Source organism: Leptonotus elevatus, chromosome 10 (genome assembly GCF_054856555.1).
Source record: "Leptonotus elevatus isolate MCC_2025b chromosome 10, RoL_Lele_1.0, whole genome shotgun sequence".
NCBI classification, from domain to species: domain Eukaryota; kingdom Metazoa; phylum Chordata; class Actinopteri; order Syngnathiformes; family Syngnathidae; genus Leptonotus; species Leptonotus elevatus.
In genome coordinates this window covers 12,140,426-12,152,856 of record NC_141248.1, presented here as the reverse complement: position 1 = coordinate 12,152,856, position 12,431 = coordinate 12,140,426, and the positions used below count along the sequence as shown (strand labels likewise).

General features: G+C 40.1%; 1 protein-coding gene across 1 annotated transcript; it reads left to right on the top strand.

Moving 5' to 3' along the window:
• The first annotated feature begins 872 nt into the window (after positions 1-872).
• Positions 873-10,985, top strand: LOC147167081 (putative nuclear hormone receptor HR38). The gene is made up of 7 exons (XM_086086946.1): positions 873-1,019; positions 4,067-4,851; positions 6,308-6,437; positions 6,684-6,847; positions 7,000-7,202; positions 8,784-8,962; positions 9,058-10,985. The coding sequence occupies exons 2-7, from the start codon at positions 4,069-4,071 to the stop codon at positions 9,318-9,320; spliced, it is 1,722 nt and encodes a 573-aa protein (XP_085943072.1). The 5' UTR covers positions 873-1,019; positions 4,067-4,068; the 3' UTR covers positions 9,321-10,985.
• Positions 10,986-12,431: the final 1,446 nt, after the last annotated feature.

The window sequence follows — 12,431 nt, the reverse complement described above, 5'->3', positions numbered from 1 at the left end:
AGGTACAAGGGATGTTCAATATAACACTTTTTTTCCCAGACCGATACCCTCTTGAGTACCGATACCATACCAAGTACTGATACCACTAGTGCTTTTGATACATTAAAAAAAGACAGATAACTTTAAACAATGCCCTATATATACCAATGGAACATTTTCCTTAAAATTGCCTTAGATGAATGGCAATTTTCTATTCTTCTAATTTTGAGTTGCTGATTGGAAAATGGCCACAAGAGGGAGTCATCGCGAGTACCGATAACTTGAGATAAAGCCCGATATCGACCTGGTATTGGTACTCGCCCATTCCTGTTAAGTACACTATTGATTGTTTTTAAGGTCTAATATACAGAGATAAACCCTCTTTTTACACTTACATATGACAGTTAACATGTAAAAAAACAAACAAACAAATCAAAACTATATCCGCTTCCTTAAACACTATTGCAGCCCCGAACCTCAGAATTATTCTAACGTACTGGTTCATATTAATTCAATTTACATTATATTATATTATAAGAATTTTTTTAGTTGAAAAGTTTCAGCTAGTTGTTAACAAAGAAGGACTACTAGTTCAGCTTTTATGTAAAATGTCACACAACAAAAGAAAAAGAAGCCTTTTCTCCTTGCAAATAGCCTCTATTTTTACTGACGTCCAATAATAGTCCCACGTGAGCAACAAGTTAGTGGTTTATTTTTAGAGCGTGCGGCGCATGGGCGTTTGCGTCAGTGGAATCCCGTGAATGCGTCACTCAAATGACGTCAGTGGCGTCCGCGACGTGATTGGCCGTCGTCCGGAAACGAGTCCTCCCCCACTTCCATGGTTTTAGGCACGGTCCCGCCTTGTAGTCTCCACAGCGTGATAAAACAAGGAGCGCATGGAGCATCCCGCGTGGATCTGAACTGATGCGTGCGTGCGTGTGAGCGCGCGCGTGTGTGAGAGTGGGCGTGTGCATCAGAGGGGCCTAGTTCAGTCTTTTGGAATACATAAACACCAGAATTGGGATATTTACGTGAATCAGGTCAGTGTTTCATATATGTCACTTATAATTATGCTGTTTGTTTCATATAATCAATATTTGGTATCAATGATAATGACATGATACATGAACAATCCTGGGGGGGAAAGGGTCGTCATGCAGGTGTAGTAAATTGGAAGTTTTATTTTCTCTTTTTGCTTAACACACTTAATAAAATCCAGTAATTATTATGCAATTTTAGGATGATGAACTTCAGTTTGTTGCACTCAGTTGGGTCAAAAGTAACCCAAGTGTGGATCAAAAATGGACCAATCCACTTTATGGGTCAATTTGACCCAACTTTCTGGGTGGTTTTATACAAAATGACCCAATTTTTTGACCCAAGTAAAGGATCTGACCAATATTTACGAGTTGTTTTACACTAAAAGACCCATTTCTTGACTCAAAGTTGGCTCAAATTGACCCAAGTCCATTTTTGACCCATAGTTGGGTTATTTTCCACCCAAGTGTTTTTAGAGTGTGAAATCTTACAAGATGATGGAATTTACAGTATGTACAGTGCAGTATGTTTGTACACTTTTAGGTAAGCCTTTCTGCACAGCCATAAAAATGTGCCTTTAAAGTGTGTCTAAGCCCAAGTGTAAACATTATCAGCCACACTTCGAAGTTCTTTCAGCAAACAGACACCTGTGCAAGAACACGCACACGCAATCTGCACGCACACACAAACACATGCATAACCAGGCCTTGCCACCCTTCGCATGGCACCAGGCCCTTCCTGTAATACAATCTGCAACACTCCCTGCTTTAGTCCCTGTGAAAGAGGGTTGCCCTCCACTCAAGGAGTTCTTAAGAACGCGACCAGCCAGTAACACAATATCTGACAGCATCTGACGGCTCCGCTGGGCCAACGGCTACACTTTCTAAAGAGGGCTGAGATGCCTTGAAGGAGAGGGCATAATGGGAAATAAGGCATTCAAGGGGATGATAAAGGAAAGAAACAGAAGGCGGTTTAGAATTACTGACTATAAGGAATACAGTGGAGCCTCTATGGGAAAACAATCTGGGATCCGGTTTCAAAACATTTTTTTCCCATAGGAAACACTGGAAGCAGAAATAGTCTTTTCCAGGGTCAAGTGTCACATTTGTTGAACATACCAATTTGATACAAGTGTAAAATAAATAAATAAAGAGTTAACCATAAAACCTTATTGGGGCCTTTCCCCAATCACCACTAGAGAGATTTATTTCCGAGCACCCCCCCCCCCAAATTAAATTAATTAAATCAATTCAAATCATAATCATCCGTCATCCACTGCACTTTGACAGTAGTATATGATATATATAATTTGTAAAAAATAATCAGCCGTCTCTGGCCACATCTCGTGCCTCTAATTTGATATAAGAAAACCGCCGCACACAAAAACAACCAATCAGAGACAGAAGCCACATTTGTCGCACTCTGGCAAATCATAGCCGACCTTGCAAAGAATAAAACTTCAACATTAGAGTTATAGTAACACTCAATTATGAATTAGGTAACAACTCAACTTAATATTTGTTTTAACAAATATGAAAATGTAATAAAAAAAAAAGAAGCAATTTCTCCTTTCAACATTTATCACAAAAGTTGTAATTGAAGGGGGTCTGAATAAAATAATGAATATGATCACATGGACAAAAGTATCAGGACACCGCTGGAGTTTTATGCCTATGAACGTTACGTGCTAAAGTACTTGCAGTATCTACCAGCGTATATTCTTCTTCTTCTTCTTCTGCGGATTGTCCATCTTTTTAAAAACATTCCAGATAAAAAGTCACAAAAACAAAAACAGAACAATGAAAAACACACACACACACACACACACACACACACACACACACACAGTTAGCCCTTGCTAGCCCAAGCACTCATACTTGAGGTTACTGACAGGTTGGCCCCAAGGACCACATGAATAGCCCACTGGCCTGTTCTAACCAGTGATAGGACATTGTGATTTTCTAGGAATGTCAAAGAAATGATCATTTGAAAATGCAAACTCTTGCAGAGATTTTCAGAAACATAGTGTTGGTATTTGATTGTCCGGAGGTGTGGAACTGCCAATGTGGAGCGAACATTTTTGACTGACAAATTCCTTTTAAACGTAATGTAGGCCAAATGCTAAAAATATATATAATAATGAATATTGTTAATATATGTATATATATATATTACTTGCAAGCAATACACTGTCATGGGAAAATGCAAAGTTTTTAGCATTTAGCCTATACAAGTACGTTAGAACGTACTTGCAAACATTGATATAAACACGAGATGTCTCATGACGTAATCGGCAACATGACGATTGGTCGGCCATTTTTTTTTATGACTTAAATTGTAGTAACCCGCTGAATCCTTGACGGATTTAAAAACGTATTGAGTGTATTATTAACCTTATTTAATAGTTAATACTTACTTAATTATTATTTATTAATGTTTTTAAAGTTTGCTGTCTAATGTTTTAACATAGTCAAGGTATGTTCTTTTAGTAACCTACTTTGGTTTTCTCTTTGCTTCTGAATGTTTACTGCTGCGTTTGTAGATGTTTATAGCTGTTGTCTTTCCTTGTGTAAAGCAACTATGATTCAGGCTGAATTTATTTATTTATTTATTTGATTGGTAATCCCATTATTCCGTTGTTTTGTACTTTGTTTTTAATAATCAGTGTGACAAATCACGTCGTCACATAGACGAGCATCACAAATTATTTGTCATAAAATATAATGAAAGGTAATTTGAGCAAACGCGTTATTTAAAAAGCGCATATCAAACTGGCAGCCCTCCGCATCATTAATCAGCACCCAAAAAAAATAACTCACAGTGATCGCTGTCTTAAAAGTATGCTGACGCCTGGCGTATCACTGTATCCAATGTTTGTAGGCACCGAACAGCATTGGTGTGATTTAGTGCCGGTGTGGTAGCCAGGATGTTTGTGAGGAACATGTGGCAGCGGTTTTGCATACGCAGCATTTTCTAAACGGTCTGAACCTACACGTGTTTTGTTTGACCTGTGGTAATTGATGCGATTGTGTGCCCCCCCCCCACCCAGCGATGCCCTGTGTACAAACGCAGCATGTATCCCTGACCCATGACACCCACTTCAGCTCCAACCCTGACCCGGGCGCCAAACTGGCGATGGACATCGGTGGCCAGAAGGAGCAGCTGTCGACGTCGTTGTTACCCAGCATCAATACCTTAGTGGGAAGTGGCTACATCGGGGAGTTTGATGCCTTTTCCTGCAAGATTCCCGCCTCGCCTTCCATGTCTACGGTTTCATTCGGCCACACCTCAGCGGCCGAAAGTTCAGACTGCCAGATGCAGAACCAGGCCTACACACTGGATGACCTCCAAGTGTATGGCTGTTACCCAGGCTCATTTACACTCAGCTGCCTTGACGAGACGCTGTCGTCATGCAGCTCCGACTACTACGGCAGTCCGGGGTACCCCGCCGCTTCCCCTCCAACAACAGCTTTTCAGACACTGTGCGCACCTTTATGGGATTCCCCTTTCAGCACCTACAATGTAGCTCCACCGGCTGATAAGCAGCCGACCTTTTTCCCTTTCAGCCCCACACCGGAGCAGCACTCTCCCGTGCTGCCCCACCAGGAAGCTCAGCTCGGTCAGGACGAGTCTTTTTTCATGCCCCCTCAGCAGCAAGTGCCTTCGCTCCATTGCCCCATTATGTCCATGGAGCATGGCGCCAGGCTAGTTGAGGGGTCTTCTAAAATCCACAACCCGGGTTTGAGCGAGGGCCGCTGTGCCGTGTGCGGAGACAATGCATCCTGTCAGCACTACGGAGTCCGAACCTGTGAAGGCTGCAAAGGTTTCTTTAAAGTGAGTGGAAGGAATGTAGATTGTTATTATTTTTATACATATTTTCATTTTTTTTTTACATCACAACTCAAGTAAGCAATCTTCAAGTAAAGCTTACTGTCACTAAGCAAGCAAAAAAAGAAGAAGAGGGAATTATGTTGTGTATTTAACAACCACATACCTTTGCCTTAATAAAGTCTGTTTACCTTAATGTTAATAAATAACGCTAGCAAACTATGCCATATACAGATATATGAATACAAACAGTGGTAAAAATGTGGCAAAAACTTTTCATTACTATTTTATTTTATTTATTTATTTTTTTTTACTATAATTAGACAATTTAATTATATCATTACTATATTATGTCAAAGCACTATTGTAATAATATTTAGATTGTTTTCGTTTTTTCACTCAGAAATTCTAAGGAAATTTTACAAGGAAAATTTGAGTACATTTTACCAGTTTATTTGCTATTCAAGGGTTAAAGAACAAACCCACAACCTTCAGCTTGTCAGACAGCCACTCTACCACCTGAGCCATGCCGCTACTGCTGTGTGCCAGGATATTGATGGTGTCAGGCCGAATCAATGTACCTCAAAGAGACCAGTTTTTGGTCTCATTTTGGACACACCTGCAATGCAGTATAGTGACAAACAGCGTGGCATGGCTTAGGTGGTAGAGTGTTTGTGTCCCAAGCTGAAGGTCATGAGTTTGTTTCTCAATGCTTGAGTAACTTAAAAAAAAAGGTAAAATGTTCTCAGTACTCTCCTTGTAACATTTACTTAGAATTCTAGGAGTGAAAAAACTTTATTAGTTTTTTTCCCAAGTAAATATTACTCTTTTTTTAACAGTGTATTTTAAATACCATCTAAACTTTAAAAATGGGTAATTTATTATAACCCCCCCCGCCCCCCTCCCCAAAATAGGGATGTTTGATACCACTTTTTTTCAGACCAATACTAGTACGAGTACTCCACTCTTGAATCGTCACAATACCAAGTGCCGATACCACTGGAACACCTGGTTCACAAAATTTCCCTGCAAAAAAAAAGGAAAAAGAAGACCTATCTATCCCATTATAGCATGTTTCCATAAAATTTAATGAATTAGTTCCTGATTGTAAAATGGCCACTAGAGTGAGACTGATACTAGTATCGGCTAACGTCGTGAGTACCGATACCTTGAAATAAGACCATGTATCAACCTGAAACGACACTTGGTAATAATATTAATAATAATAATTATATATATATATATATATATATATATTCATCCTTTTTTTTTATGACTGACATTATTTTCATTTGTTGATTGACTTGACACAGTTCATCTCCCTCTTAGTAAGTCTGAATACGCTCAGGCTACCAAATATGGTTCCTTGCCCAATAAAGGGATCCTATTACTACTGTAATTTTAGCATGATAAACAATCATCCATCGGTAGTGATATTGTTTTTTGCCCCCCTGATTGACAGCGAACTGTGCAGAAAAATGCAAAATATGTTTGCTTGGCCAATAAAGACTGTCCAGTGGACAAGAGGAGGAGGAACCGCTGCCAATTCTGCCGTTTCCAGAAATGCCTCACAGTGGGAATGGTCAAAGAAGGTAAAGTCACGTCAGCCTCACTTTGAGTTTTCACTGACTTACGCATGATGTTGGCCAAACCAGGGTTTGTAATGACAATCTGAAACCAAAGCTCGGCATGAAAGACACATGTTAGTCAAGATTTACAATGCCAGCTGCAGAAAGAAATGGATATACTGTAGCAGCTGCTTTTCCCCCCCATGTGTGTGGTGTAGCCATGTGAAGGACACAAGCGTGCACTTAAAGACTTCCTCTCATCTTTTCTAGTCGTTCGGACAGACAGCCTGAAAGGTCGTCGAGGTCGTCTACCATCCAAACCGAAAACGGTGGCCGAGGCTTCCTGCACCACCCCCAACGTCAACATCATTTCCTTGCTAGTACACGCACATCTAGACTCTAATCCAACCATCGGCAAGCTTGATTACTCCAAGGTAAGTTGTCGCTGTTACTAGTACCATCACTATTATTGGGGCTCTCGAGGTTCTGGGCTAGCAGTAGCGAAACCTGTATTCGGAATCCATAATACAAAATCAAACATAGAGATGAGTGAATGATGTATTGCCTGCCTGCTCTTTCTCCTCAGTACCAGGAGACAGTGGGCAATGTGTCGGAGAAGGAGGATGCCGGTGACATCCAGCAGTTCTATGACATCCTGACCGGGTCATTGGAGGTCATAAAAACCTGGGCTGAAACAATCCCAGGATTCTCCGACTTCTGCACGGAGGACCAGCAGCTACTTCTTGAGTCTGCGTTTGTTGAGCTGTTCATCCTACGCCTGGCATACAGGTAGCTTGTCTGCTTTTAAGAAGTAATGGAATGGGCACCATTATGCCTTTTTGTCTTATATATAAACACTAGGGTTGAATGCTTGATCAAATTCAATTTGCAATTTTCAAATCATGAAGACTGTGATTTGGAAAGGGTGGAAAAATGGCCGAAAGCAAAAGTTTCAGTGTTTCCAAGTCCCCAGTAAGGAAAGTAGCTATTAGCTGTCCTATAAGTAGCGAGAAGTCGCTAAATGATGTCATTCCCTAATTTGCATAATTGGCAATTTGCGTGTAATAGTAATGGACACTGAGTTAGAGAGGAATAAGGTTGTGGGAGGGACAAAAAGTGAGTAAAAAAAACACCCTAAAGAACACCAAAGTTGCTAGTTTTGTCGCTATAGTCGCTTTTGACCCCCCAAAAATTGATAAGAGGCATTGGAAAGTCGCCAGATTTAGCGAGAAAATCGGCAAGTTAGCAACACTGCAAGCTTTGCATGTCATCACCTCCCATTTAATCTCTCTCACACACAAACATTAAACCTGGCCAGTAAGTCATTGTTTTAATATATATATTATATAAAATACCATCCACACTCATTGTTTCATGAAATAAAACGCAGACAAACACAGTACAGACTAATAATACAAGCAGGAATAGCCTAATAGCAGTCAATAACAACATTTAGCTAAGCTTGTTTGCTTTTCTCACTTTCCGTTTCTGACTCACTAGCTTATAGCCAATCAGAGTGATCAATTCTCGCGGAAGACCAACTCCATTTTGAATCTGGCGAAAACGGCTAATGGCTGACTCATTCAAGTCACATCTGTTCTTCACGTGCAGCAAGACAGAATTGATTAACTCGATCTAACAGCAATTGCTAAAGAATTTGTCAACAGAAATGTTAAACAAATACATTATTTGGGGAATTTTAAATAGGTTTTCAGATCAGAACTCCACCCAAAGAAATCCATAATATTTGAAAATAAGTATCCATATTAACTCAATTTCTTCTATTTCAGGAACACCTTTTTATGGAAGCAGCATATTTTGCCAATTAATAACACCAACAAGTTAACAACAAGCAGAAAACACACCACACGAATAAAAAGGTTTTATTATGTTGTTAAAAAAATAATTGCAGTTGAATAAACGAATGAACTGAAATGTAATGAATATTTAATTTCAATATCAGAAGGCGGCCATTTTGCCATTTGCTGTCGAGTGAAAATGATATAACAGTTGCTCAGGTCTGAGGAAACAACCAATCACAGCTCAGCTTAAAAAAACTGGTGAGCTATGATTGGTCGTTGCCTGAGCCCTGAACAACTGTGATGTCATCTTCAGTCGACAGCAAGTGGCAAAATGGCCGCCCTCTGAGATGGATAAAAACGGCAGGATTTTGCTGCATAACTCATATTCCACAAATGTAATATTAATCACCAGAATGGCATGTTTAGACTGGTGAGGTCACATATAATAATATAATAATAATATTATCAAGAAATATTTAAGGTTGACTTCCACTTTAAGAGAAAAAAAATCATTCAGCCCTACTTAAATGCAGCTTATCTTTTTATTCGTTGACTTTCATTTTTCCAGGTCAACCCCCGAAAAGCACAAACTGATCTTCTGTAACGGCGTGGTCCTCCACCGACAGCAGTGCGCTCGCAGTTTTGGCCACTGGATCGACTCCATCATGGATTTCTCCCAGAGCCTTCACCGAATGAACTTAGACGTCTCCTTGTTTGCGTGCCTTTCAGCGCTCGTCATCATCACCGGTTCGACCGTTTGTTTCCTTCTCACGGTCAATCGCAGTGTGTTGGTTACATGTCAGGACAGTGTTTTCTCATGGTGTGCCATCTTTGACTCTTAGATCGCCACGGCCTCAAAGAACCCAAACGTGTTGAGGACTTCCAAAGCAACCTCATCTCGTCTCTGCGGGAGCACGCGAGCGGAAACGGATCGGAAACAAGCCGAACCCAGCCCAATTATCTCTCTCGGCTTCTGGGTAAGCTTCCAGAGTTGAGGACTCTTTGCACGCAGGGCCTGCAGCGCATCTTCTACCTAAAACTGGAGAACCTCGTCCCCCCTCCACCCATCGTGGAAAAAATCTTTATGGATATTCTACCATTCTGAATCCAAATGAACACAAAAGGAGAATGAACGCACCTTATATGACTTTTGTGGTTTGGCTGGTGCTACAAAGCACTTTACTTGTCACCTAATAATGGGGACCCGATCTACAGAGGCTATCTTTAAACATGCATGCAGAATCTTTAAAGATTGGCACCCCACGGAACCATTAGAGGTGTTGTAGCACCAAGCGCTCTAAAAAAAAACACCTCTGTGTGTAATGATGTATAGTGAGATGTCTTCATGTTACATTATGTGTTTGGAGTGTGCTAAGGTCTTTATTGCTGTGCTATATTTGTAAATGTTGCCATGCTATGCAACTTTAAAAAAAATGTTGGCAATGCAGTGTCAATGATGGTAGCTAAAAACGAGCACACAAATCTCTTAAAGGGGAAGTCAACACCCAAAAAATGAAGACCCGCTAGTCTAAGTATGATATTCTGGTTAATATTGCGTTAGTGGAATATGACGCAAAATCCAGCCATTTTGGAGGCGGCCATTTTGCCACTTGCTGTTGAATGAAAATGACATCAAAGTTGCTCAGGTAACAACCAATCACAGCTCTGCTTCAGAAAACTGGTGAGCTGTGATTGGTCGTTGCCTTGAGCAACTGTGATGTCATCTTCAATCGACAGCAAGCGGCAAAATGGCCGCCCCCTGAGATGGATAAAACGGCTTGGTTTGGCTTCATAACTCATATTCCACAAATGTAATATTAATCAGAATGTCATGTTTAGACTAGTGAGGTCACATGTAACATATTATTGTCAAGAAATAGTTGACTTCTCCTTTAAGAGCTTTCTTGCTTGTTGGTCCCACTGAGAAATGAAACACTTACAGACAAGTCACAAGTTGCAAGTTAAAATGGACATTGCGCTTCAAAAGAGAGACACAATGACAGTTGCGGAAGGGCCAAAGTTTACACCTGTTATGATAAAACATTATAGTTTAGTAATGATCCTTAATGGTTTCCACCATTGCTCACCTGTTGCCATTTCTAACACCTTTTAAAAGCTGATGCTGGCAGGCTTCCAGTTTACGCACACGCTTAACACAAACTGAATAGCGGAGAAAAAAAAGAAAAAAAGTGCCTTCACAAAAACTCCTCAACACTTCCGGTGAGTTCATGTGACTCAATGTCACTGTCATTCCTAATATTATTATGATGACAAATTTGAAGTCAGCCATCACTGAAAAAGCTTTTTTTACAGAAAGTGCCTGTCGTGTGTGAGTCAATACATCCATCCATTTTCAAAATGAAAAGTATATACAGTAATATCATGTAAACATTGCACAGAGTGAGCGAGTGGTTTACAGAGTGGTTCACTGGATCAAATGTCTACAAATGAATCAGTTATTCAAAAGACTATTTGAAGCCATTTTATAATCTGAACGTGAGGATCATGCATTTCACTTTTTGGAGTTATTGTTCCTCACGCTGATCAAATGAGTACTGAATATGTGCGTTTGTGTCTGATGATGTCCTTCACATTCTTTTGTTATGTGTTTCCTTCTTCTTATTTGACCCTTGATGTGAACCACGCAAATAGATCTCAAACCAATGAGACATTATAGACTTCATTCTCCATTCATGCGGAGTGGGGATTTTTCATGATGCAGAAATGTTCACGTGGAGTATATTTGATAATAAATTCTGAAAATGTGTCACATTGTGCTTTCATTTTGAGGTTTCAATGTTTTCTTTGAATGCACATTTCTTGACTAGACAGTATTTTCACTGACATAAAAACCTACTGTGATCTACTAAAGATTGTCAATCTGGCCACGTCAATAAAGCATCTTCCTCCCGACCGGAGGAAGAAGACACTGTGCCGCTGTCCCCATCCACGCGACACTCGATACTACTGTACACCGAGATTTGGTCGTCTGGGCTTTGGTGCTGGCAGACTGAGCGGAAAGATTGGGCAGAAATGTAGAGGAGGGAATGTGAAAGTTAGACCCCACTTACAGTTTTTTTCACTTCTTGATCAGACCAAACCAAAGCCTCGGTCATCACTCGGTGACGTGGTCAGTCTGGACATGTATGCACAGTGAACTCTCATGCTCCCTGCACCCCCCCCTTTTTTTTTCCTTAAGTGTAACGGTATCATCTGGATATGCTGTCTGGGTTTCAACTTTAGAACTCTGTTCTGACATACAACACTCAGCATGCGGGCACAGACGGTAGCAATACACTCTCAACACACGGAATAATGTTCACACCGAATGTATATGCGCATGCATGTATATGTATATGTGACTTGCTTGTCATAGTGATTTGTTGTACTTTGCATGAGCATCTTCTATTACAGCAATAAGACGTATAAAAAAATTTGATTCTGCAAGTGAGTCAGGGCTCGTTGGCAACATGATTTATGATAAAAATAAAGTTGACAACAATTATTTATCACATTTCATATGACGCTTACATGTGTTGCCCACTATAGTAATTAGTTTGACATAGTTTGATTCTAACTTTTTTTATTTATTTTTAATCTTTTTTTTTTTCTCTATCATTGAATTTAACCCCATGGAGCAAAATACTACATAATTCATATTAAAACAAACACACACACACACACACACACACACACACACACACACACAAAATCACAGAATTTTCTGCTCACTTGTTGCTAAGCAGAATTCCGCAAAGCACTTTCCAGATCCACAAATGGGGGATAGGACAAAGAAAACCGGCACAAAAACACAGGTCTCAGGTCTCAGGTAACAACCAATCACAGCTCAGCTTCCGAAGAGCTGTCGACAGTAAGTGGGAACATGGCTGCCTCCTAAAATGCATAAGAATGGCTGGATTTTGCTGCTTAATTCATATTCCACAAATGTAATATTAATCAGAATGTCATGTTTAGACTAGTGAGGTCACATATAACATATTATTTTCAAGAAATGTTTAATGTTGCCTGCCCCTTCAAATTTAAAATACTTTTGTAGTCGTAGACATATCGTAACATCCCACATGATTTAATATCTTTAGATGAATTTCAAATGTATTAGCGAAGCAAATCCTATGAATTAGCGCGGAGCATTTGTGTGTGTTTAAGGGAGAGGCCGACGATATTGTCGTTGTGGGAAGAAAGCTAATAGGTTTGT